Genomic DNA, 27,848 nt, shown 5'->3' on the forward strand with positions numbered 1-27,848 from the left:
CTTTTACCTTGTTAGCCAGGATGGTCTCGGTCTCCTGACCTCGTGATCCGCCTGCCTCGGCCTCCCAAAGTGCTGGGATTACAGGCGTGAGCCACCTCGCCCAGTGAAAAAACTGTCCTAACATTAATATGATTTAGTAAAGGATGCCAGATGAAACAAGGAAATTGTTTTGGACAATACTTAAAAACTAGATCCAGACAGTGTTTCTTACAACTTTTCAGAGCTGTATGATGACTTTAAAATCATATTTATAGAAACAATTTCCTGGCTTTAAAATTAATTTTGGCATTATACGGTATTTACTTTAAAGTAAATTTTCTTTGTTTCGAAAACATCAAAAGCATATTAAAAGAAACACCGGGCTGGGTGCGGTGGCTCACGCCTGTAATCCAAGCACTTTGGGAGGCCGAGGCGGGCGGATCACCTAAGGTCGGGAGTTCGCGACCAGCCTGACCAACATGGAGAAACCCTGTCTCTACTAAAAATACAAAATTAGCTAGGCGTGGTGGCGCATGCCTGTAATCCCAGGTACTTAGGAGGGTGAGGCAGGAGAATGGCTCGAATACCAGAGGCAGAGGTTGCGGTGAGCCGAGATCGCGCCACTGCACTCCAGCCTGGGCAACAAGAGCGAAACTCAGTCTCAAAAAAAAAAAAAGAAAGAAGGAAAGAAAAAAGAAACATTGTAAAATGATTTGAACATTATTTAAAATGAACTTTTAGAATATACCCTAGTAAGAAGGCAAAACTCGAAATTGACTGTAATCAAAAGTCCACATGAAAAGGGATTCGGCCGGGCGCGGTGGCTCAGGCCTGTAATTCCAGCACTTTGGGAGGCCGAGGTGGGTGGATCACCTGAGTTCAGGAGTTCGAGACCAGCCTGGCCAATATAGCGAAACCCCATCTCTACTAAAAAAACAAAAAATTAGCCGGGGGTGGTGGCACATGCCTGTAATCCCAGCTACTCGGGAGGCTGAGGCAGGAGAACTGATTGAACCTGGCAGGCGGAGCTTGCAGTGAGCGGAGATCATGCCACTGTGCTCCAGCCTGGGCAACAAGAGTGAAACTTCGTCTCAAGAAAAAAAAAGAAAATGTGTATTCAACCAAGATGATGAGTACCTACTTGCCATATAAATCACAACTGCTTTCAACACCCCAGGTACACCTCTTTCTCTCTCTCTCTCTCCCCCCAACACACACCCCAAGGAAGTTGATTCTTTCTGTATCCAACTAATGAATTTAGCCTTCCTTCAAAGCCCAACTTAAAAGCAAACTCCTATCTGATACATTGTAGGATGTAGAAGAACAAATGTTTCCTTTCTTTCTTTCTTCCAAAAAGTAATCTCAATTTTCCTCCATTGTCCTCTACTCGCTGTTCTTAATCTCCCCTTTCCTAATTTTTTTTTTTTTTCTGACGGAGTCTCACTCTGTCCCCAGGTTGGAGTGCAGTGGCGTGATCTTGGCTCACTGCAACCTCTGCCTCCCAGGTTCAAGCGATTCTCCTGCCTCAGCCTCCTGAGTAGCTGGGGCTGCAGGCATGCGCCACCACGCCCAGCTAATTTTTGTATTTTTAGTAGAGACAGGGTTTCACCATGTTGGCCAGGATGGTCTTGATCTTTTGAACTCGTGATCCACCTGCCTCAGCCTCCCAAAGTTCTGGGATTACAGGCATGAGCCATCGCGCCCACCTCCTCATTCTTAAAGCATGTGGTGAAAACCGTGGTACAGCATGCTTTGATTTGGATTGGACATGTACTGGCTCTCCTGACAAAATGGAACTGGAGAATAGTATGACCTTCACTTTTATGGAAATCTCCATATTCCTTACTGCTTGGTGTTTTCCACTATGTGTGTGTGTGTAACAGATTTACCCTTTGTAGGTCTCCTCAAAGCTGATTCCTCCAGAGTTAGGTAAAGTCTTTCTTGTCCGACTCTATTTGTATCTTTTTGTGCCCATTCCATGTCCTGCAACATGAAATTATATGGGACTCAGGACCTCCCTCCCAAATTCCTGCAGCCATTTTCATCATTCAATTTAAGACATAACGGGGGCTTTACCTGTAGGTGGGCAACTTGCTCCACAGCAGATTTAAATTAACCAGAAGGATCATTTTAAAGTTCAAATTCTAGACATCTCACCACGAAAAATGTTGGCCTTTGTGAACATCATCTAAAGGGCAATATGGTGAAATGAGATGAGCCTGAGGTTTGAATTCCATCTCTGAAATTTATACCTTAATCACTTTGATGATAATAATTATTTCTAGTCTGACATGAATCCTCAAAACAACTGTTTGCAGTAGCTCCTATTCTCCATTCCCACTCCCATTTCATAGGTAAAGAAACTGAGGCTTAGAGAGTCCATTTTCCTCCCACAATCACACAGCTAGGTAATGATTGTGTCAGGACTGAAACTCAATGCAATGAAACTCAAGCCCCAGCTCTTAACCTCAATTTTATATAGTTTCATAAGTTCCATAACTTATTTCTCAGTTTTCTTACCTTAAAAATTGAACAAATAATTGTACCTCATTGGGTGGTCGAAGTAGCAACACAGTAAATATTAGCTTCCTTTCACTGGAACTGTGGAATTGCTAAATCAATTTGAATCAAGACCTTTGGTAGAAACAAGTGAACATTATAGGTAATGCCCTGAATTTCATCCTCTGTTTTTCCAAGTAATTATAGGCTTCCCAATGACCTAGGTGCTTCTTGGTTGCAGATTTGAGTCTCCTACAGAGAGCAGGCTTCAGAAATGCCTTCGTTGGTCCTTAGCAATTTAAACACCTTTGCTGTGAGGGATTGAGGACTTTTAAAAGAGCACTTCTCACATTTTGTTGACGATAGCTTTTCCCTTTACAAATAGAAACAATTGTGTAAATTTACATATGTATCAATCTGAGCAGGGTTAGCTGTGTATTAACTTGGGGCAAGGAAAACTTAAGTCTAGAAAGGGAAATTGTCTTTAGTTTAACAAAGGAGAGGAAATTTACTCCTACTCCCCACCAAGAAGAAGAATGGACAAAGAAAGTACAAATGACCTATAGCCACATTGCTAAACCCCTTTCTCCTTTCCACAACAAACGATCAACATCCAGTGACAATATTATGATGTTGATTTTGTTTTAAACTGGTGTATCGTCAATTTTCATTTCTTTTTTTCTCTTTTCACATCAGGTGAGATAAAGCCAATGATTGTGTACTTTTGATGAATCACAATGGCCTTTTTGATCTTTTGCTCTTCCCCTTATTATTCAACTAAGACAACATAGAGCCATTTCCAAGAGTTTACACAAGCCTTTTTTTTTTTTTTTTTTTTTTTTTTTTTTTGGTTTCCCATGCTGTAAGTTGAAAGACCTGAGTACTAGTATCTACAATTCCCTTTCTTCCTGATACTGAGAAAACAACAGAACTTCTCCTGAGCTTTAGTTTCCTTATTTACATTAATCAATTCCACATTTATCAAGCACTCCTTATGTAGCAAACACTGTGTTGTTGGGAGTTGTGCAAATAATGCTGCCCTATTTACCCCCACAAAATCACTGCAAGATGAAGTGTCCAAACACTCGGTCCAGCACCAAAAGTTGATAATTATCTTGTTCTAAGAAGGTCAGGTGAATGAAAGCTCTTTGTAGACTAAGTGTGCTACAGATGCTAGTGATGGGGATGGTGGTAATGAGGAAAGTGATGCCGGTGACGATGAGGAGGGGGGATGATGTGAATAGTATCCATCCAGTGTTAGGAAAGTATTGATGCTACTGCTCTAGATTCATTGCAGATTTCAAAGTGGCAAACAAAACTTTTACGGGCATGGAAATGGAGTGGGAAATGGTAGACCTTTTTTTGCCTTGATCTAACAGAAGGTTACTTCATGGAGCCTATAAGCCTATAGCACGTACATTAACATTGTGTTCAAGTTCTCAAGATCAGATTCCTGGGATATCTCTTCCACATGCAACATTAACATTCTTCTTGACATATTTTATAAAATGCCAGCCAGAGTGAGACAGAAACTCAGATATCTAAGAGCCTACTGAATTATTTGTAATCCTCGAAGCTGCCAAATGAAATTTATAGGTTGTAATATTTTCAGAGCATCTCACTAAAAATAACAATCCCAAGGCCGGGGGTGGTGGCTCACGCCTGTAATCTCAGCACTTTGGGAGGCCAAGGCAGGTGGATCACGAGGTCGAGAGATCGAGACCATCCTGGCCAACATGGTGAAATCTCGTCTCTACTAAAAATATAAAAATTAGCCAGGCGTGGTGGTGTGCGCCTGTAATCCCGGCTTCTCTGGAGGCTGACGCAAGAGAATCCTTTGAACCCGGGAGGCGGAGCTTGCAGTGAGCTGAGATCGCACCACTACACTCTGGCCTGGGGACAGAGCAAGACTCCGTCTCAAAAAAAATAAAATAAAATAAAAAAGAATCCCAGAACTGATTACCTGCCCCTCCACACAGTAGGCATTATTTTTAGTACACTGAGCACTCTTTGGCATAAAAGATAAAAATGAGACACTTGACACTCACTACTAGTTTGTTCCTTGAGTCAAATAAGACTAAAATCTAGGATTTAGAAAATATTATTATTCTCAAAAAAAAGAAAGAAAATATTATTATTCTCTCTTTTTTACACATGATGTTGATACAGCTTCTAAAACAATCCCAAAGGCATTAAACTATCATTCTAAAATAAACATACTTGAGATTTCTGAATTTCTAAATTTTATATATATCTCATATTAATACTAAAGTCAAGACTTAAGACTCTATAGCCCAATATCTATTTCACTTTTTAAATGATTGGTCATTGTGGATACAGTCTGGTGAGAATCTAAAATAGGCACAGTGGACCCCAGGTCTCCAAGATGGCGTCAGTCATACCAGCGAAGGACAAGAAACATCTGGAGGTCAAACTAGGGGAGCTGCCAAGCTGGATCTTGATGCAGGATCGAGTCATTGCCTCAGGGATTCAAAGAGGTTACTACTGGTACTACAACAAATACATCAACGTGAAGAAGGGGAGCATCTCGGGGCTGACCATGGTGCTGGCAGGCTACATGCTCTTCCGCTACTGCCTTTCCTACAAGGAGCTCAAGCACAAGTGGCTATGCAGGTACCACTGAAGAAGGGGACACGCTCTGCACTCCCCACCATGACCTTCTTGGCCCAAGCCCCCCATGAGGAACACAATCTTGATCGTTGCTGAATCCTTTCATATTCTAATGGGAATTAACCTCCAAATAAAAGATGACTGGTTATATATATATGTGTGTGTGTGTGCGTGTGCGTGTATATATATATACGCACACACACATATATATATATATGAGTTAAGGCCAGGCATGGTGGCTCACGCCTGTAATCCCAGCACTTTGGGAGGCCAAGATGGGCGGATCACTTGAGGACAGGAGTTTGAGACCAGCCTGGCCAACATGACGAAATCCCATCTCTACTAAAAAAGACAAAAATTAGCCAGGTGTGGTGGCGTGCGCCTATAGTCCCCACTACTCCAGAGGCTGAGAGGCACGAGAATCGTTTGAACCCAGAAGGCGGAGGCTGCAGTGAGCCAAGGTGGTGACACTGCATTCCAGCCTCGGCGACAGAGCAAAATTCTGTCTCAAAATAAATAAATAAAATAAAAGTTAAAAATTATTTGGATAGATGCAAATTCAAATGCTTTGTGTTAGATGTGTGCATTTTCTGTTGCTGCTGTAATAAATTACCATAAACCTAGTGGCTTAAAATAATGCGATTTGTTCTTACAGTTTTGGAGGTTAGAAGTCCAAAAATCAGTTGTCCAGGCTAAAGTCAAAGTGTTGGCAGGACTGGCTTCTTCTGGAGGCTCTGAAGGGATAATTCACTTCCTTGCCTTTTCTAATTTCTAGTGGTCCTCTGTATTCCTTGGTTTGTGACCTCCTCCTTCATCTTCAAGGTATGCTTCCATTATCACATCACCTTCTCATCTTCTTTTTTTTTTTTTTTTTAGACGGAGTCTCACTCTGTTGCCCAGGCTGGAGTGCAGTGGTGCGATCTCAGCTCACTGCAACCTCTGCCTCCCGGGTTCAAGCAATTCTCCTGCCTCAGCCTCCCAAGTAGCTGGGACTACAGGCATACACTAACGCACCCAGCTAAGTTTTGTATTTTTTTTAGTAGAAACAGGGTTTCGCCATATTGGCCAGGCTTGTCTCAAACTCCTGACCTTGTGATTTGCCTGCCTTGGCCTCCCAAAGTGCTAGGATTACAGGCGTGAGCCACTGCGCCTGGCCCACCTTCTCATGTTCTGTAGTCAAATCTTTGATGGGGTTAAGGGCACACCACCCCAAAATATAGCACCTTGGCATTTGAGAAAATAGCAGAATCAGGAAGGTCACTTCACCTTTCACCACCCTTCCTCCATGATGCAAATCATAAAACCTAGGAAGAATTTTCTGATCCTCCCCTGAAGCATGTCATAAGATTCTTACTAAAGAGGTGCCCTCCCTATATCTGGAGGAAAGGAGCTAAGACAGAGATGCCAAGAAGAAACTGAACAAACAGGCCTCACTAATTTCCCCTCAGTTGATTACCATTAGATCAGATCAGACCCCTTTTATCCAATCATACTTCTGCATGACTGTCCACTCTATTAAACCTAAGCACAGAAGTACATGGGTTTCTCTCTTCCTTTGGGCCTTCATCATTTCCTTTTTGCTTTTTTTTTTTTTTTTTTTTTTTTTTTTTTTTTTTTTAGACGGAGTTTTGCTCTTGTTGCCCAGGCTGGACTGCAATGGCACGATCTCGGCTCACCACAGCCTCCGCCTCCTGGGTCCAAGTGACTCTCCTGCCTCTGAGTAGCTGAGATTACAGGCATGCGCCACCATGCCTGGCTAATTTTGAATTTTTAGTAGTGATGGAATTTCTCCATGTTGGCCAGGCTGGTCTTGAACTCCTGGCCTCAGGTCATCCGCCTGCCTTGGCCTCCTAAAGAGCTGGGATTTTTTTTTTTTTTTTTTTTTTTTTTTTGAGATGGAGTCTGGCTCTGTCGCCCAGGCTGGAGTGCAGTGGTGCAATCTCGGCTCACTGCAAGCTCCGCCTCCCGGGTTCATGCCATTCTCCTGCCTCAGCCTCCGGAGTAGCTGGGACTACATGCGCCCGCCACTACGCCTGGCTAATTTTTTGTATTTTTAGTAGAGACGGGGTTTCACCATGTTAGCCAGGATGGTCTCGATCTCCTGACCTCATGATCCACCCGCCTCAGGCTCCCAAAGTGCTGAGATTACAGGCGTGAGCCACCGTGCCCGGCCAGGGTCTTCATTTCCTTATGAGGGCTCCCATCTCACACAAACCTTATTAAGTAAATGTATATGCTTTTCTCCTGTCAATCTATCTTTTGATGGGGCCTCAGCCATGATCCTAGTGATGGGTAAGGAAGAGACTGCCTTTCCCCCACATTTGCCTCTGCCTTCCTCTTGTAAAGACACTTACGATAACACTTATGGCCTGCAGGACAACCTCCCCATTATAAGATAGTTACTTTAATCACATTTACAAAGCCCTTTTTGTTATACAAATTAACGTTTTCAAGTTCTGAGAATTAGGAAGTGGGTATCTTGGGTGGGAGGGGACATTATTATGTCTACCACACCAGGTGAGTCACTCATTAATATGGGGCTTTTGTAGACCTTACCTAGATTTTCTACGTCATGAAAAAGGTAAAATAACATTTGATTTCCCATCTAATCAAGATGTTCATCACAGTAAATTCTATGGAGAACTCCAACTAGAGCACCTGACATTCAAGATTATGGGGCAGGACTAAAGGGGTCCCACAATAAATTTCACAGATTAATTGAAGGCAAGGTGATTTTGTATCCAAAGAAATCTGTTGCTTGCCTTCTATCTCCATCTCTTTAATTAAAGACACAGGCAAAGCTAACAGGAGTCAGCCTGTGTTGAAAAACTGAAGTAGGCTGGGTGCAGCGGCTCACGCACTTTGGGAGGCTGAGGTGGATCACCTGTAGTCAGGAGTTTCAGATCAGCCTGGCCAACATGGTGCAACCCTATATCTACTAAAAATACAAAAAAAGTTAGCGGGGCATGGGGCCGGAGGGTGCCTGTAATCCCAGCTACTTGGGAGGTTGAGGCAGGAGAATTGCTTGAACCCAGGAGGTGGAGGTTGCAGTGAGCCAAGATCACACCACTGCACTCCAGCCTGGGCAACAGAGCAAGACTCCATCTCAAAAAAAATAATTTTTATTTTTGTAAAATTTCCCTAGTAACTGATGATGTTTAGCGTGTTTTCATGTGCTTACTGGCCATATTTATGTCTTTTAAATTAAGGTGTTTGGTCAAATCTTTTGCAGTTAAAAATAATGAGTTTTTACTGAAAAAATAAATTTTAGAGATAGGGTCTGTCACCCAGGCTGGAGTGCAGTGGTGCGATCATAGCTCACTGCAGCCTCAAACTCTTGAGCCCAAGCAATCTTCCCTACTCAGCCTCCTGAGTAACTGGGGCTACAGGTCCATCACACCACTCCTAGCTAAGTTTTTAATTTTTTCAGAGATGGAACTGGGGGTAGTAAGTGGGGGGATAGGGAGATGTTGTGGAGGTCTTGCAATGTTGCTCAGGCTGGTCTTGAACTCTTGGCCTCAAGCGATCCATCCACCTCTGCCTCTGGAGTAGCTGGGATTACAGGCTTGAGCCACTGCACCCGGCTAGAGATACTGAATCTGGTTAAGAAAATGCAAATTGTACCACCAGAGAAAACTTCATTTTTCCCTTCCAAGTGAGGATTACAAGATAAGGATCCTCTCTCTCTCTCTCTATATATATATATATAAAATTTTATTTTATTTTATATTTTATTTTATTTTATATATTATTTTATTTTATTTTATTATTTATTTTATTTTATTTTATTTTATTTTATATTTTTTATTTTATTTTATTTTATTTTATTTTATTTATTTTATTTTATTTTATTTTATTTTGAGACAGAGTTTCGCTCTTGTTGCCCAGGCTGCAGTGCAATGCGCGATTTCAGCTCACCACAACCTCAGCCTCCCGGGTTCATGCAATTCTCCTGCCTCGGCCTCCTGAGTAGCTGGGATTACAGGCACCTGCCACTATGCCCAGCTAATTTTGTATTTTTAGTAGAGACAGGGTTTCTCCATGTTCATCAGGCTGGTCTCGAACTCCTAACCTCAGGTGATCAGCCCGCCTCAGCCTCCCAAAGTGCTGGGATTACAGGCGTGAGCCACCGTGCCCGGTGGATCCTTCCAGTATTTAGGATCTCATTCCTTAAGAAACAAGGTGGGGTTGGGAAAGAGGGGATGTAGGAATGGGGAGGAATCTGACTTCAACAATTGATGTGGGTTTGAGAACCTTGGATGCACCCCCTAAGTACTGACATGCAAAGAAACAGCATAAAAAGGAAAAAACATTTAAGGGTTGCTGGACCTCAGTGAAAAGGCAGAGGTTTATATGGTTTGTAATACATGAGGAGCTTCACATTTCCTCTTTCAAAGAAGAGGAAAACAGTAGCATTTTCTGTGTGTGTGTGTGTGTGTGTGTGTGTGTGTGTGTGTGTGTGTGTATGTTTATTTGGAAGAGTTGATTCTCAGTCATTGATACTAAATGTAAATTCCAGAAGTTCAAATGACAATATCTGGTGACTCCTTTACAAACCATAGGACAGGAGTAGGCACCTGTCAGAAATAAGGCAAGTTTTAACTTTTAAAAAATTGTGCAGGATGTCACTGTATTTTCAAAGGATTTATGACATGTGCTCGAGTAATATAGATCTGCTCATATAAAAGTTAACATAAAGCTCCATTTTCCATTGTTTTCATATGGAGAAAGTGTTTTGAATTCCAAAAAGTGCTTTTCCCCCAAACAATTTGAAATATCTCTGCCAACAATGGGATGGTATACTTCATTTGCCTCCACAGTTGTGTTCCTGAAATACAAATTATGTTTTTTATAACTCAAATTGAATATTAACATTCCCAGACTCCCCATTATGTAAAGAAATTGGTACATGTATGCTAAAAGGAGAGCATACATATACATTGTTTCAATAATAGAGAATAATAGAGAAACTGAGGCACAAGAGAATAAGTGACCCCAAAACACCAACAGACAATGATAGCACTGGGAACAGACACAGGATTTTTGACTCCTAGCCAGAACCATGAAAAATATACCAACTTCCCTTCCTAAAGCAGAGCACATTTTTATGATTGACTATAGATTTAAAACCTTTAAAAAATGGTCTTTTTATCCTCTAAGGCATTGTTTCAAACATGAAGTACCTGGAAAATTATTTCAACTGTGCACTTTGTTGTGTCCTATGTTGATCCAGGCTTGATTATCAACAGGTTTTATTTTGTTTTAATATTTGATTAAGTCTCCATCCTAGATGGAGTATTTAGATTTGCTACTTTTTAACTCATGGATTAGCTCTGCACTAGGGGAATCTTTGGACAGCATCAAACCCACCTACAGAATTCTGTGATTTAATTTCACTTACGAATTTAAAGGGCTTACAGCTGCCTTCACAGTTAAATGAGGATATACTGAGATGTTGCCCTCCCTGGCAGAGACAATTCCCCAAACAGCAGGACTTCTGCACTCCCAGGCATAGATAGTTTGACCAAGGAGAGTGAAACTAGCACACACAAACACAAACATATCATCTGAGACTTTCAGAAAATGGGGATCCTGAGGGAAATCTTAGAGCATAAATTACTTTGCAGGCTTGTTTTTCTGTTTTTTGTTTTGTTTTGTTTGCTAGATCTTGGTTGAAAGAGATTTGTGTTCTTTCCAGATGCACAGCTGTGGAGTCTCTGGGGGAATTTCTTGCTCTTTTTCATTTTTGCATATCAACCAAAAACTGAGATCTAAGCACCAAATGTAATATCACAAACCCCACAGATGATGTGGGTGGGTTTTCCAAAGGAGACTAGACAGGGAGCTGATTAAAATCCAAGCTGGGGATTCTGAGGGCTATTCTGCACCACGGGTAGCAGGATGAGAGGCAAGACAGCTGAACAGGTGGGATGAAGGCCTTTGTTTTGTGGTTGTTTTTGTTGTCATTGCTGTTTGTTCAGTTCTCACTGTGGCTCTAACCATTAGTATAAACTTGGCCAAATTAATGGGTCTTTTGTTATCTCAGTTACGCTGGTGAAATAAATATTTGTTACATGAAAAAAATTAATAAACAAACCATAGATTAATTTTTGCTTTACTTGTAATTAGGTATGTGACCTTAGCCAAGTGATTTGATCTCTACTCCTTTATTTCTCTATCTCGTAAGTTAGTCTCAAATTTATCCTGGTTCCTTTTTTTTTTTGAGACAAGGTCTTACCCTGTCACCAGGCTGAAGTGCAGTGGCACGATTATACCTCACTGAAGCCTCAACCTCCTGGGCTCAAGTGATTCTCCCACCTCAGGCTCCTGGATAGCTGGGACTGCAGGTGCATGCCACCACATATGGCTAGTTTTTCATATTTCTTGTGAAGACAGCGTTTCGCCATGTTGCGCAGGCTGGTCTTGAACTCCAGGTGTCAAATGATCCTCCTGCCTCCGCCTCGCAAAGTGCTGGGATTCCAGGTGTGAGCCACCGTGCCCAGCCTCCATACTTTTCCTTTCCCTGAAGGAAGAGGAGGAGTGAACTAAATATTCTCACCTTGCTTTTCTCCTTCCCTCTTGTCTCCTGGTAAGGCTCCTACTGGCCAAACCCAACAGAACACCATAAGGCAAGAGAATCAGTTTGTGAAATCCACACAGGTTTGCCTCCTGGGGAAGGAAGCAGGGTGGAAAAGGATGGAGAATGTACAGTGAGAAGCAAAGAACCCGGCCGACCTACTCTAGTGTTCACCAGAAAGAGCTGCAGTAGGGGCAGGGAGAGTGAGACTTACCCAGACATAAATGTTGATGTCACCGGGCATGGTGGCTCACGCCTGTAATCTCAGCACTTTGGGAGGCCGAGGCAGGTGGGTCACCTGAGGTTAGGAGCTTGAGACGAGCCTGACCAACATGGTAAAACCCTGTCTCTGCCAAATACAAAAAATTAGCCAGGAGTGGTGGCACATGCCTGTAATCCCAGCTACTTAGGAGGCTGAGGCAGGATAATCACTTGAAACCAGGAGGCGGAGGTTGCAGTGAGCCGAGATTGTGCCATTGCACTCCAGCCTGGGCAAGAAGAGCGAAACTCTGTCTCAAACAAAACAAAACAAAACAAACATAAATGAAATAAATTTTGAAGTCCAACAGTTAGCCCCAAAATACCTGTCCAAACACCAAGAGCCCTTAATACTTACCATATGTTTTGGTATCCTTTTTATCAACTCTTATCTATAAAATATCTATTTTTAAAGTAACTTTAAGAAAATGTCTTCCTTCATGCTCTAGTCTAGGATCTAGAAATTAACATGTTACCGTTTTTGTCTAAAAACATTGTTTAAAATTTTCAGTGAAATGACCAATGGAAGTTTCATCTCAAACCCATCATTTCAAACTAGGCTAAACTATGCTGCTACATTTACCAAGGCAGGATGTAGTCAATTACTAGCTTTCTCATTAAAGTACTGAGAACTTACAAAAAGAAAAAAACAATACTCTACAACCTTGTAGCACCCATTAACAAAGCACTTAGCAGCCTCATATCATTTTTTTTCTTTTCTTTTCTTTGAGGTGGAGTTTCGCTCTTGTTGCCCAGGCTGGAGTGCAACAGTGTGATCTCATCTCACCGCAACCTCCACCTCCCAGGTTCAAGCAATTCTCCTGCCTCAGCCTCCAGAGTAGGTGGGATTACACGCATATGCCACCACACCTGGCTAATTCTGTATTTGTAGTAGAGACGGAGTTTCTCCATGTTGGTCAGGCTGGTCTCAAACTCCCGACCTCAGGTGATCCACCTGCCTTGGCCTCCCAAAGGGCTGGGATTACAGGCATCAGCCACCGCACCTCGCCTCATATCCTTTCTATTCAAAGCACTTTACCATTCTTTTATTAGAGATTCCGTTCGTTATCTATTCAAAGTAGAGCAAAGTTTGTTTTGTTTCCTTTTCTCCCTTAAGTTACTAAGGAAGAAAGTTAATTTTGTCCTTAAGTTACTAAGTTTTAAGGGAAAACCCACTAGGTGACTGCCTAAGGTCATGCAACAGAACAAAGGTGAGAGATAGAAGAAATCTGGGAATATAATTAATGTTAAACAACAATAATACCTCAAATGGCAGCTTCTGAAACCAAGCTCAGGACTATGGCTAATGGAATATAGTTTCTACTGATTCAGAAAACAAATAGAATATGGGTTTTGAATGGCCAGAGAGCTCTCTAGTTACAGAGCTTGTATTAGTGAAAATAGGTTAAGCTGTGCTGCTCTAACAAGCAGATTCTGATCTCAGAGTGGGTAACACACACAGAGCCATTTTTTTCTCCCCAACAAAATCTGCTGGAGAGTGGCCTCTTTCCAGGGCAGCTCCCATCCAAGTGGTGAGTCAGGTTTCTAAGCATTTCGTTTTTTAATTATGTCATCTGGAACATGTGACTTCCAAGTTGCCACAGCAGAGGAAGGGAGAGCTGGAAGGCTGCACTTAAATGCTTGAGCCCAGAAGTGACACACATCACTTCCACTTAACAGCCATTGGTCAGAACTAGTTACATGGCCCTACTTATAGGTGGGAGCTGGAAAGTGTGTCAGACCACATGATTTGTTGGTGAGAGATAAATGTCCCTGCTACAGTCCTATCTATAACTACTTATGTAGGCAGAATAGAGGTTGCAGGAGTGGATGAAGGAGACTCCTTAGGTACATAAGAAAAGGTTACTTTTTAGGCAGGGCGCAATGGTTCACGTCTATAATTCCAGCACTTTGGGAGGCCGAGGCAGGCTGATCACGAGTTCAGGAGATCGAGACCATCCTGGCTAACATGGTGAAACCCCAGCTCTTCTAAAAATACAAAAAATTAGCCGGGCGTGGTGGCGGGCGCCTGTAGTCCCAGCTACTCGGGAGGCTTGAACCCAGGAGGTGGAAGTTGCAGTGAGCTGAGATCGCGCCACTGCACTCCAATCTGGGCGACGGATTGAGACTCCATCTCAAAAAAAAAAAAAAAAAAAAAGAAAAGATTACTTTTTAGTAAAAGAGTCTGGTTCTCTACCTTCCCAGGGATCTGAACTTTCTTACAAAAGAAGGTTAAAATGGATGTGCTCATTAGTGTAACATTATTATTGAATGTCGTTCAGGGATGTAGCTAAAGGAAATATGAGGTAATGGCAAGAGCACAGGATTCAGAATCAGATACTATAGCCTCTACTCTACCATGTCACCATGAGGATATTGCTGATCTTCTTTGAGCATGTTTTCTTTTTCCTTTTTTTAGGGACAGGATCACACTCTGTCACCCAGGCTGGAGTACAGGTGGCACAATCATAGCTCATTGCATCCTCGAATGCCTGGGCTCAAGCAAACATCAGTTTTCTTATCTGTGAAATGGGGATAAAAATGTCTCCACTTAAGGGTTGTTGCAAGGAAAGTGTTGCCTTAGTCATAAGAGCTAGGGAAGGTGTTCCTAACGAAAAACAATTCATCAGAGACATGAAGGTAGAGGAGGAATTCACACATGAAGGGGGCTGGGGAAAATGATTTAAGAAAAGAAACAGGCCTGGCGCGGTTGCTCACGCCTGTAATCCCAGCACTTTGGGAGGCTGAGGTGGGTAGATCACCTGAGGTCAGGAGTTCTAGACCAGCCTGGCCAACATGGTGAAACCTTGTCTCTACTAAAAACACAAAAAATTAGCCGGGTGTGGTGGCAAGTGCCTGTATTCCCAGCTACTTGGGAGGCTGAGACAGGATAATTGCTTGAACCCAGGAGGCGGAGGTTGCAGTGAGCCAAGATTGCACCACTGCACTACAGCCTGGGCCACAGAGCGAGACTCTGTCAAAAAAAAAAAGAAAAAGAAAAAAGAAAAAAAAAAGAAACAGGCTCTGTGCTGAGAAGGACAACTTCAAGTAGAAAGACTGAAGGAAAGTTACAGTAGTGGTGTATAAGAGGGAGATTAAACATCAACCTTGCAAGCCGTGTTCAGAATTTTGGTCTTCATCCTAACAATGAAAGGAAGATCTTAATGGAGATCTCTTAGGTTCTAAATAAAGGGAATGATAAGATCTGACTTGTGTTTTAAAAAGATTTCCCAGGTTGCAGTGAAGAGAATCCATTAGTAGGGAAGAGTAATGTCAAAGATACCAATCAAGAGGCCATTGGAGTAAATCAACTGATGAGTTTGGATGAAGTAGGTGTAGAGAAAGATAAGATGAAGAAAGGTATTTAAAAGGTAAAATTAATAGGACTTGATGGGAAATGGCATATAGGGTGTTAGGAAAAGGGAGGTGTCAAGAATTGCTGCTAGGTTTTTGGCTTGCCTAAGTGGATGAACAGTACATTAGTCCCCGAAATTAACCTTGTAAGAAGATCAGGCTTGGGATATGGGAGGAAGATCAAGAATTTACTTTTAGACACATGCACATGTATGTTTATTGCAACACTGTTCACAATAGCAAAGACTTGGAGCCAACCCAAATGCCCATCAATGATAGACTGGATAAAGAAAATGTGGCACATATACACCATGGAATACTATGCAGCCATAAAAAGCGATGAGTTCATGTCCTTTGCAGGGACATGGATGAAGCTGGAAACCATCATTCTGAGCAAACTATCACAAGGACAGAAAACCAAACACTGCATGTTCTCACTCATAAGTAGGAATTGAACAATGAGAACACATGGACACAGGGAGGGGAACATCACACACCAGCTTGTCAGGGGGTGGGGGGAAGGGGAGGGATAGCATTAGAAGAAATACCTAATGTAGATGACAGGTTGATGGGGACAGCAAACCACCGTGGCATGTGTATACCTATGTAACAAACCTGCACATTCTGCGCATGTATCCCAGAACTAAAAGTACAATAAAAAATTTATTTAATGATATATTTTTGCATTCCTTTACTTGCCATTTTTTGGTATATTTTTAGATGTATCCCCTATAAGCAGAATGTTATTGGATTTTGTTGTCTTTTTTAAACCAAGTCTAACAATTAAAAAAAAAGTTCACTTTCGGCTAAGGTGAAATTTCGTTCCTTTGAGTAATTCAAGTGAAGATGACAGGAGTAAATATCTCTAATGTGTAAAATGCCTGATTTTCCTGGTGCACAGTACACAAAAATCAGCGACCATTATTATTGTCATTATTTTAATTTCTATTATGACTTTCAGGGACTTTCACAACTGGTGTCCAGTTTACCCGCTTAGACTAAAATAGTATTATTTGCTTTCAGTCATAATTTGCCATTCTATTTTCATCTATTCTATTTCAATTTACCAATTATTTATGGTCCAGTTTAGATGTCACTTTCTCCATGCATAAAGCCTTTGCTTATTCTCAAAAAATCTTCAGCCTCTGAAATCCTGTAAAATTTTGTGATTCTCAAATACTAGTTCTTGGCGTTATTCCAAATTGAGCTATCCTGACTGAAACCTCTTGTCCTTCTAGTTATTACACTCTCTTATCCCCTCCTAGACAAATTTTGGGTCTCCAGTTTCTACATTCCCTCTGTTTTCCCTATCAGCATCCCTCCCATCTTCCCTTTCTTCCTTACCCATTGTTTCAACAACATTCTTGTCAATACTTTCAACCTCTTTGTTTTTCAGTCCTTCTATTACAATTGTCTAGCAAGGTCGGGCACATTGGCTTACGCCTGTAATCCCAGCACTTTGGGAGGTTGAGGTGGTCAGATCAATTGAGCTCAGGAGTTCAAGACCAGATTGGACAACGTGGAAAAACCCCCGTCTCTACTAAAAATACAAAAATTAGCTGGGCATGGTAGTGCATGCCTGTAATTCCAGCTACTCGGGAGCCTGAGGCAGGAGAATGGCTTGGACCAGGGAGGCGGAGGCTGTAGTGAGCCAAGATTGCACCACTGCACTCCAGCCTGGGTGACAGAGTGAGACCCCATTCTCCACTCCCCCCACAAAGAAAAAATTGTCTAGCAAAATCTAACCCTAGATTAAGCCAATCATCTACCACCTCTAGGATTTTTTCTAGGCTTGTAAACACTGCTGGAGACATTCACACTATGATGAGAACAACTATATGGTACTGTTATTGGAAAGGGATCCTGATCCAGACCCCAAAAGAGGGTTCTTGGACCTCATGCAAGAAAGAATTCGGGACGAGTGCATAGATTAAAGTGAAAGCAAGTTTAAGAAAGTAAAGGAATAAAAGAATGGCTACTCCATAGGCAGAGCAGCGGCATGGGCTGCTGGTTGGCTATTTTTATGGTTATTTCATGATTATGTGCTAAACAAGGGGTGGATTATTCATGAGTTTACTGGGAAAGGGGTGGGCAATTCCTGGAACCGAGAGTTCCTCCCCCTGTTAGACCATATAGGGTAACTTCCAAACATTGCCAGGACATCTGTAAACTGTCGTGGTGCTGGTGGGAGTGTCTTTTACCATGATAATGCATTATCATTGGCATATAATGAGCAGTGAAAATGAGCAGAGTTCACTTTTGTCACCATCTTGGTTTTGGTGGGTTTTGGCCAGCTTCTTTACCACATGCCATTTTATCAGCAAAGTCTTTGTGACCTGTATCTTGTGCTGAACTCCAGTCTCATCCTGTGACTTAGAATGCCTAACCTCTTGGGAACACAGCCCAGTAGCTCTCAGCCTTATTTTACCCAGCCCCTATTCAAGATGGAGTCACTCTGGTTCAAACGCCTCTGTCAGTACAGCATAAATTTGTATTAAGGCTCCTATGAAGAACTAATTTCTTTCCTACTGTCAAGCAATTCTTCTAAGTTTCCCTAGATTTCCAACCTGCAACCTCTCCACACCCTTGCAGTCAGCAGACAACCTTGCTTTTACAGACCAAAAAAAGAAGGCTCCAGATGAGGCCTAATGTAATTCCCGGTGTGAATTCATGAACACAGCTGAATCTATACTTACTCTCTTTTAATGTTCTCAAATCATAATGGGAGAAATTGTCCCCTCACTGTAGGGCTACTTGTTATATAAACTCCATCTCCATTTCCACTCCAACCACCACCTTCGGGAATTGGACCTTCTCTCCATTCTCATCAGTGTCTTCCTCTGTACTAGCTCCTCCCTGTTAGCATTTAAACACACCCAAATCTGACCCACCTTTAAAGCAAAACAAAAACATTCCCTTGCAGTCACACAAACATCCCTTGCAGTCCTGTATCTTCTCTGCCCTACTCCCTCTCCATCTCCATCTGTCTCTGTTTTTTAACATCATGAAAGTATTTGATCCTTCTTAAAGCATTCTCTTCCCTTTGCTGTCATGATATTGTGTTCACCTAGCTTTTCTTTAACCCCTCCAATTACTCCTTTTCCTTAAACGTGGGCTTCTCCTTAAATGATGGTGTTGTGTTTGGTCTGAGATCCTCTTCTCTACTTCCTCTCTGGACTCTGAGCATTAGCTGGGCATGGTGGCACACAACTGTGGTCCCAGCTACTTGGGAGACTGAGGAAAGAGGATCACTTGAGCCCAGGAATTTGAGCTGCAATGAGCTATCACACCACTGCACTCCAGTCTGGGTGACAGAGTGAGATACTGTCACTGAACATTTTTTTCATACATAAAATAATATACTCTCTCTCTGTGCAATTCTATCTACTCTCACAGCTGCAAATTACCATCTGTGTTGATGGTCCTCAGCGTATAAGTATCTCAAACTCCAATCTCCCTCTTTAGAGTTAGACCTACACATTCTTCCCACCTCCTGGGTATCACTGATTGGTAGTCTCACAAGCACCTCAAGCTTATTATCTAGCTTGCACTCACCACTTTCTCCCAGACCTGCTCCTTCTTCTGCATTCAACATTTCAATGGCTAGCAATACAATTTGCCTCAACAGAACCCTGGGCATCACACACTAGTCTCTAAGTACCTTAAGGCAAGTATAGTATCTGTTTATTCACCACTGTATATCCAGCACTGTGGGGCAACACTTGGCACATTGTAGGAACCTGATACATATTTAAGGGATAAATTAATTACTCCTTACTCTCTCTTATTCCTTGCATTCAGGAAATCACCAAGTCCTGTCAATTCTTCTTTCTAAATATTCTTTCAATTCTTCTTCTTCTTTTTTTTTTTTTTTTTTTGAGACGGGGTCTCTCTCTGTCGCCCAGGCTGGAGTGCAGTGGCGCGATCTCGGCTCACTGCAAGCTCCTCCTCCCGGGTTCATGCCATTCTCCTGCCTCAGCCTCCCACATAGCTGGGACTACAGGCGCCTGCCGCCATGCCCGGCTAATTTTTTGCATTTTTAGTGAGATGGGGTTTCACCGTGTTAGCCATGATGGTCTCGATCTCTTGATCTCATGATCTTTCCGCCTCGGCCTCCCAAAGTGCTGGGATTACAGGCGTGAGCCACCGCGCCTGGCCCAATTCTTCTTCTTATTATGGTCACTAACCTAGTTCAGGCCACCATTATCTCTTTAATAGTCTTTCGGTTGATCTCCTCACCTTGCCGCCTATTGCAGAGACTGATAGTTATACCCAAGGCCTATTCTCCCATCTTCTTTTGCTACTAGAACTGAGCCCCATGCCTCCCAGTTAGAGGCCACATTTCCCAGTCTCCGTGGCAGCCCTACGTGACCAATCTACAACATCACCTGGCATTGTTCTGGTCAACAGTCTGAGAGTGGGCGTGATATGAGCACCTTTGATGCTCCTCCTCTTTCCTCCTTCTGTGACTTTGCTGCAGTTTGGTTATAAGTGGATGAGATGGTGCTGAATCAGGTTCAACTTTGCAGGTAAAGGGAGCACAATAGGGAATCGAAGAGCTACAAGATAAAAGGAATCCTGTCCTCTCCAACTGCTTGCCATCTCAATCTTTTATATTAAAGAGAAATGAACCATTTTTATTTTTGGAATCCCAGTTATGTGGCTTCTGTTAAAATAACTAAGCCAATATCCTAAGTACTAATTCCTTCTTCTTCCCAACCAGAATCCTTCTTCTGCAATCCAACTAAAATGATCTTATTACCCTGCAAATATGACCAGTCATTCCCTTGGTCTTATTCATTTTTGTAGTCTTCAGAGGGCTTAGTATATGATCTTGTTTATAGCAAGTATTCAAGAATATTGATTATTGGTAAATTATAAAGTTTATTTTCTAGTGGTACCTAAATTGTTAAAAATAATTGACTTTTAATTGTATGTGACACAGCATAGTCAGTGGATGAGGTAGTAGCCTAAGGCTTCCACAGCTTCTGAAATCACCCCAATATGGGCATCATCCCCCAACTCCATTATCTAATAACCAACGGATCAGCAAACTCTCTGATGCTAAGTCTTATTCACAAGGATGAAGTTCCCGTGTGTGTCACTTACCACCCTAAATGAAAGTAAGAGAAAGAAATAGAGAGAGAGATGAAAGGAAAGAACAACGGGGGAACAGGGAAGGAGGAGAGAAAACAGTATTGAACTTTGTTTAGTGAGAAGTAGCAGAAGGTCATTAGGAATTTATCCACAGTTACTTGGAAAGGTAGGCTGTATTTATGACCACTAAAAATTAAGCCGTAATAATGAGTCCAGGTGCTATATTTCTGCTAGGAAGGTGATCATTACAAGTTTAGATTCCGATTCAGCTAATGTTTGTTGAACTCCTACTGTGTGCTAAGAATTGTGCATAGGAAACCCTCCTGAAATAATTCAGTGTTGAAATTCTACTTGCCCTCTAGGAAGCGTTTCTTGACTACCCGAGACTTGGCAAAATCTTCAAGAACAAGACTGTGTTATAAATCTCTCCATTATCTCTTTAATAGTCTTTTAATTGATCTCTTTGCCTCGTTGCAAATCTTCTCGAGTTCTAATCAGCTCAACTCGCAGAGCTGGGCTAAAATAAAAACTGTGTCAGAAATAGTGTCAGAAATTCCATCAAGTTTAGAGCTGCCTCCTCTCCCAAATGTATGTTTTTCAAAGCTTTGCTAATTTTTCTCCCAGTGTACAGCATCATAAATTTGATAAACATGAATCATCAGTGAGACTCTATCAGAGAGTGCCATCAATAACGTAGTTGTTTTTCACAAAGCACTGCATTACCCTTGACATTTGGAAATGAAATCCACATTTTTGTGTGACATACGGAACAAATTGCACTAGACGACTGGAGGCACCTGGGCAACTGATGTTTTCATTTGGGTTCCTGCAGTTCCGCATTATTTTGTATTCACTTTCTCTTGTTCTTTGTTTTCATTCAAATTTTGCATCTCAAAAAACAGAGTAATCTAGATGTCAAAAGGCAATGAGGATCATTTGGAATCCAAAGTGTCCTGGTTCACTGTAAAGCTTTTTTTTTTTTTTTTTGAGATGGAGTTTCATTCTTGTTGCCCAGGCTGGAGTGCAATGGCACGATCTCAGCTCACCACAACCTCTGCCTCCCGGGTGGAAGCGATTCTCTTGCCTCAGCCTCCCGTGTAGCTGGGACTACAGGCATGCACCACCATGCCCTGCTAATTTTGTATTTTTAGTAGAGACAGGGCTTCTCCGCGTTGGTCAGGCTGGTCTTGAACTCCCAACCTCAGGTGATCCACCTGCTTCGGCCTCCCAGAGTGCTCACAGGCGTAAGCCACCGCACCTGGCCTCACTGTGAAGCTTTTAAGTGGTACAAGTGCTTGTTGTCTTTCCCATGGATTGTAGTACTCATGGCAGAGAACAAAGCAACAAGTATTAAGGCAATGTAAATAATCGAACTTCACCCACTCACTGAATAAAATGCACTATACTTTCAAAAAATTGATCTCACTTTAAACCCCACTGAAGTTTGAATACTCAATACCTGTTGATCTAAACAGAAGAAACACCTGAAGCCTTGAGGCATAGTAGCTTTCTGAAGAACAAAAAAACACACTAATATTTCATATGGAAAGAATTTTTCAAGTTCTCTAAACAAGTGAGATAGCTCACATTTACCTCCAGCATGGGTCTTTTGAGTTCCATTGGACAGAAGGGTATCAGGTAAATTGTAAACATCACACACCTGCTTCCCTGGTTAACAAAAGCAGCATACTATAAAAAACAATCAGATCTCCAAATCTGGAAGATAAAATATAATAACAGCTGTTAACATTTCTTAAGCATTTATGAATAACACTGTACTAAATATTTCATCGGGATAATCAAATGTTTTTATCACATCAACCCTTTGAGACGAGTGCTGTTACCCTATTTTACAGATGCAGAAAAGGAGGTCTAGAGAGGTTATCAATGTTGCACAACTAGGAAGAGGTGAAGTAAGGATTTAAACACAATATAACTTTTTTTTTTTTTTTTTTTTTTTGAGGGAGAGTTTCCCTCTTGTCCTGGCTGAAGTGCAGTGGCACGATCTCAGCTCACTGCAACCTCCACCTCCTGAGTTCAAGCAATTCCCCTGCCTCAGCCTCCCTAGTAGCTGGGATTACAGGCATGCGCCACTACGCCCGGCTAATTTTGTATTTTTAGTAGAGACGGGGTTTCTCCATGTTGGTCAGGCTGGTCTCAAACTCCCGACCTCAGGTGATCCACCTGCCTCGGCCTCCCAAAGTGCTGAGATGACAAGCGTGAGCCACCGCGCCAGGCCCTAAATACAATGTACTTTGTTTGTTTGTTTGTTTGTTGAGACAGAGTCTCGTTCTGTCACCCAGGCTGCAGTGCAGTGGCGCGATCTCGGCTCACTGCAACCTCTGCCTCCCGGGTTTAAGTGATTATCCTGTCTCAGCCTCCCGAGTAACTGGGATAACAGGCTTCCACCACCACTGATTTTTTGTATTTTTAGTAGAGATGGGGTTTCACCACGTTAACCAGGCTGATCTCGAACTCTTGCACTAGTAAATACCAGAAATTTTGTGCTTTTCAACATATAAAAGTTTAGTTGGGGCCGGGCACAGTGGCTCATGCCTGTAATCCCAGCACTTTGGGAGGCCGAGGTGGGTGGATCACTTGAGGCCAGGAGTTCAAGACCAGCATGGCCAACATGGTGAAACCCCAATTCTGCCAAAAATATAAAAATTAGCCAGTTGTGGTGGCCAGCACCTGTAATCCCAGCCACTCGGGAAGCTGAGGCATGAGAATTGCTTGAACCTGGGAGGTGGAGGTTGTAGGGAGCTGAGATTGTACCACTGCACTCCAGCCTGGGTAATAGAGCAAGACTCTGTGTCAGAAAAAAAAAAAAGAAGAAGAAAGGAAGAAGAAAGAAGGAAAGAAAGAAAGAAGAAAGAAAGAAAGACGGAAAGAAAGATTGGTTTTATTTTTAAGCACTTTTAGGTTCATAGCCAAATTGAGCAGAAAGTATAGAGAATTCCCATACACCCAAATTCCCCCAACCACATACACACCACCTACACTATGCATTCTATAACTTTAAAAGTGCACGATGACACGTATCCAGCATTGTAGCATCATACAGAGTAGTTTCGGTGCCTAAATATCTGTGCTCCACCTATTCATCCTTTCCTTCTCCCTAACCCCTGACAAACATTGATCTTTTTGCTGTCTCCATAGTTTTGGCTTTGCCAAAATGTCATATAGTTGGAATATGTAGCCTCTTCAGAATGGCTTATTTTACTTACTAATATGCATTTAAATGTCCTCCATATGTTTTTATATCTTTATAGCTCATTTCTTTTGAGTACTAAATATTTCATTGGACATACCACAGTTTCTTTATCCATTCACCTGCTGAAGAAAATCTTGGTTGCTTGCAAGTTTGGGCAATTATGAATAAAGCTACTATAAACATGCATGTGCACGTTTTTATGTGGGCAATAAGTTTTCAACTTATTTGGGCAAATACCAGAGAGTGTGACTTCCGGATCATAAACTAAAAGTATGTTTAGTTTTGTAAGAAACTGCCAAACTGTCTTTCAAAATGGCTGTATCATTTTGTATTTTTATCAGCAATGAATGAGAGTTCCTGTTGTTTCATATTTTCCCCAGAATTTGGTATTGTCAGATTTTTGGATTTTGGCCGTTCTAATATGTATATGGTGATATTTCTTTGCTGTTTTAATGTGCAATTCCCTAATGATATGATGTTGAGCATCTTTTTCTACGCTTATTTGACATTGCCATCTGTATATCTTCTTTGATGAGGTATCTGTTAAGATTTTTGGCCCCTTTTAAAATTGGGTTGTTCATTTTCTTGTTGTTGAATTTTAAGGGTCCTTTGTATATTTTGGAAAACAATCCTTTATCAGTTATGTATTTTGTAAATATTTTCTCCCATTCTGTGTCGTGTCTTACATCCTTTTGACAGAGTCTTTTGCAGAGCAAAAGTTTTTAATTTTAATGAAGTTCAACCTATAAGTTACTTCTGTTATGGATGGTGCCTTTGATATTGTATTGAAAAACTCACTTAGATTTTCTCTTATGTTATATTCTAAAAGTTTTATGGTTTTTCATTTTGCATTTATGTGTATGATTCATTTTGAGTTCATTTTTGAGAAAGGTATAAAGTCTGTGTCTGGATTAATTTTTTTAAAATTAAAAAAGGCCCAGTGATATTGTTCCAGTATCATTTTGTTGAGAAGACTATCTTTTCTCCATTGCTTTGCCTTTGCTCCTTTGCGAAAGATCAGTTGACTATATTTGTGTGAGTCTATATCTGGTCTCTCTATTCTTTTCCATTGCTCTATTTGTCTGTTCTTTTACCAGTGCCACACTGTTTGATGACTGAAGCTTTATAGTAAACTTTTTTTTTTTGAGACGGAATCTCACTCTGTCGCCCAGACTGGAGTGCAGTAGCGCTATCTCGGCTCACTGTAACCTCCACCTCCCTGGTTCAAGCGATTCTCCTGCCTCAGCCTCCTGAATAGCTGGAGTAGCTGGGATTACAGGTGCGCATCACCATGCTCAGCTAATTTTTGTATTTTTAGTAGAGATGGGGTTTCATCATGTTGGTCAGGCTGATCTTGAACTCCTGACCTCATGATCCACCTGCCTTGGCCTCCCAAAGTGCTGGGATTACAATCATGAGCCACCGTGCCCGGCCTCTATAGTAAACTTTTTTTTTTTTTTCTTGAGACCGAGTCTCGCTTTGTCACCAGGCTGGAGTGCAGTGGCGTGATCTCAGTTCACTGCAACCTCCACCTCCCAGGTTCAAGCAATTCTCCTGCCTCAGCCTCCCGAGTAGCTGGGACTACAGTCACGTGCCACCACGCCCAGCTAATTTTTGTATTTTTAGTAAAGACAGGGTTTCACCATGTTGGCCAGGATGGTCTCGACCTCTTGATCTCGTGATCTGCATGCCTCAGACTCCCAAAGTGCTGGGATTACAGGTGTGCGCCACCGCGCCCAGCCTATAGTAAACTTTGAAGTTGGAAAGTATTTGTCCTCTGGCTTTTTTTTAGTCTTCTGACTTTGTTCTTCTCATTCAACATTTTGTTGCCTATTCTGGATCTTCTGCATCTTCGTATAACCTTTAGAATCAATCAGTTTATTAACATTCACCAAATAACTTGATGGAATTTTGATTAAAATTGTGTTGAATCTATTGATCACATGGGGAAGAACTGACATTTTAACAATATTGAGTCTTCCTCTCCATGAATGTGAAATATGTCTTCATTAATTTAGTTCTTTGTTTTTTATTACTATCAGAGTTTTATATATAGAACTTGTACATAGTTTGTTAACGTTATATCTATGTCAACTATTGAACAATGAGGGGATTAGGGGTGCTGACCCCGCAATGCAGTTGAAGATCCAAGTATAACTTTTGACTCCCCAAAAACTTAACCACTAATAGCCTACAGTTGACCAGAAGCTATACTGATAACATATGCAGTAAATTAACACATATTTTGTATTTATATCAAACTATGTACATGTTGTATATAGTTGACACTTGAGCAACATGGCTTTGAAGAATGTGGGTCCACTTATACAAAGATTTTTTTCTTTTCTTTTCTTTTTTTTTGTTTTTTGAGATGGACTCTCACTCTTGTAGCTCAGGCTGGAGTGCAATGGCATGATCTTAGCAACCTCCACTTCCCAGGCTCAAGTGATTCTCCTGCCTCAGCCCCCTGAGTAGCTGGGATTACAGGTGCCCACCACCATGCCTGGTTAATTTTTTTTTTTTTTTTGTATTTTTAGTAGAGACGGGGTTTCACCACGTTGGCCAGGCTGGTCTCGAACTCCTGACCTCAGGTGATCCTCCTGCCTTGGCCTCCCAAAGTGCTGGGATTACAGGATTATAGGCATGAGCCACTGCACCTGGCCTACAAAGATTTTTCTTCATAAATGTATTGGAAAATTTTTTTGAGATTTGAAACAATTTGAAAAAATTCACGGATGAACTGTGTAGCCTAGAAATAATAAAAAAATAGGAAATAGGTTTATCATGGATGCATAAAATATATGTAGATACCAGTCTATGTTATCGCTTACTACCATAAAATAAACAAAAGCCTATAATAAAAAGGTAAAATTTATCAAAGTTTATGCACACAAGCACTTACAGACCACACATGGCACCATTCACAGTCAACAGAATGTAAACAAATATAAAGATGAGGTATTAAATCATAACCTTATAAAATACACTGTAGTACATACTGCACTGTAATAATTTTGTAACCACCTCCTCAAGTTATTGTGATGAGGTCAAGTATTTCGAGTATCTGCTTAAAACACCGTGTGATGCTAACTAATCATCTCCACGTGAGCAGTTCATCTCTCTAGTACATTTCGCATCACAGTAAAAGCGATTTCTTACAGATCTCACATATTTGTTCATCATGTTTAGTGCAATACTGTAAACCTTGAATAACACTAGCGGAGCCACACATAGTGCCACTAGTGATGTTGGAAGTACTCCCAAGAAGCGAAGAAAAGTCATGACACTGCAAGAAAATGTTCATTGCTTGATATGCACTGCAGATTGAGGTCTGCAGCTGTGGTTGCCCGCCCTTTCAGACAGATGGTTCATCTTGTAAATAGACCACATAGGCTGGGCGCTGTGGCTCATCCCTGTAATCTCAGCACTTCAGGAGGCTGAGGCGGGTGGATCACTTGAGGCCAAGAATTTGAGACCAGCCTGGCCAATGTGGCGAAACCCTGCCTCTACTAAAAATACAAAAATTAGCCAGGAGTAATGGGCTACACTTGTAGTCCCAGCTACTCAGGAGACTGATGCAGGAGAATCACTTGAATCTGGGTGGTGGAGGTTGCAGTGAGCCAAGATCGTGCCACTGCCTTCCAGCCTGGGCGACAGAGCAAGACTCTGTCTCAAAACAAACAAACAAACAAAAAACCTCATAAACTTACAGTAGCTGTACAGAACTGTAAATGTATTTTCTCTTTATTAAGATTTTTCAGGGCCAGGCATGGTGGCTCATGCCTGTAATCCCAGCAGTTTGGGAGGCTGAGGCAGGCAGATCACTTGAGCCCAGGAGTTTTGCCACCAGCCTGGGCAACATAGTAAGACTCCATCTCTACAGAAAATACAAAAGTTAGCCAGGCAAGGTGGTGTGCGCCTGTAGTCCCAGCTACTCGGGAGGGAGGTTGATGTGGGAGGGTCCCTTGAGCCCAAGAGGTTGAGGCTGCAGTGAATCGACATCATGCCACTGCACTCCAGCCTAAGTGAGAGTGAGTATGGACAACTATGTAGAAATACATTTTTTTCTTAACAACATTTTCTTTTCTCTAGCTTACTTTATTGTAAGCATAGTATATAACATATACAACATACAAAATATGTGTTGGAGCTCGGAAAACAATACCCTAAAATGAAGGTCTCAGCAGCAGCCTCAGAAGCAAAAGTTTTTCTCTGACCATCTCCTGCTCCCCTGTCTCT

The 27,848-nt window shown here is 41.8% G+C and overlaps 1 protein-coding gene across 1 annotated transcript; it reads left to right on the forward strand.

Annotated features, from left to right (window-relative positions):
• The first annotated feature begins 4,864 nt into the window (after nucleotides 1–4,864).
• On the forward strand, nucleotides 4,865–5,122 carry LOC101148588 (ATP synthase subunit f, mitochondrial-like). The gene has a single exon (XM_055351081.2). It carries the CDS (start codon nucleotides 4,865–4,867, stop codon nucleotides 5,120–5,122), a length of 258 nt encoding a protein of 85 aa, XP_055207056.2.
• The last annotated feature ends 22,726 nt before the right edge of the window (nucleotides 5,123–27,848 follow it).

This window comes from Gorilla gorilla, chromosome 13, assembly GCF_029281585.2.
Source record: "Gorilla gorilla gorilla isolate KB3781 chromosome 13, NHGRI_mGorGor1-v2.1_pri, whole genome shotgun sequence".
Taxonomy (NCBI): Eukaryota; Metazoa; Chordata; class Mammalia; order Primates; family Hominidae; genus Gorilla; species Gorilla gorilla.

Bases quoted from the DNA above. Each gene is read 5' to 3' on its own strand.
- LOC101148588 (XM_055351081.2), top strand. From the start codon at position 4,865: ATGGCGTCAGTCATACCAGCGAAGGACAAGAAACATCTGGAGGTCAAA.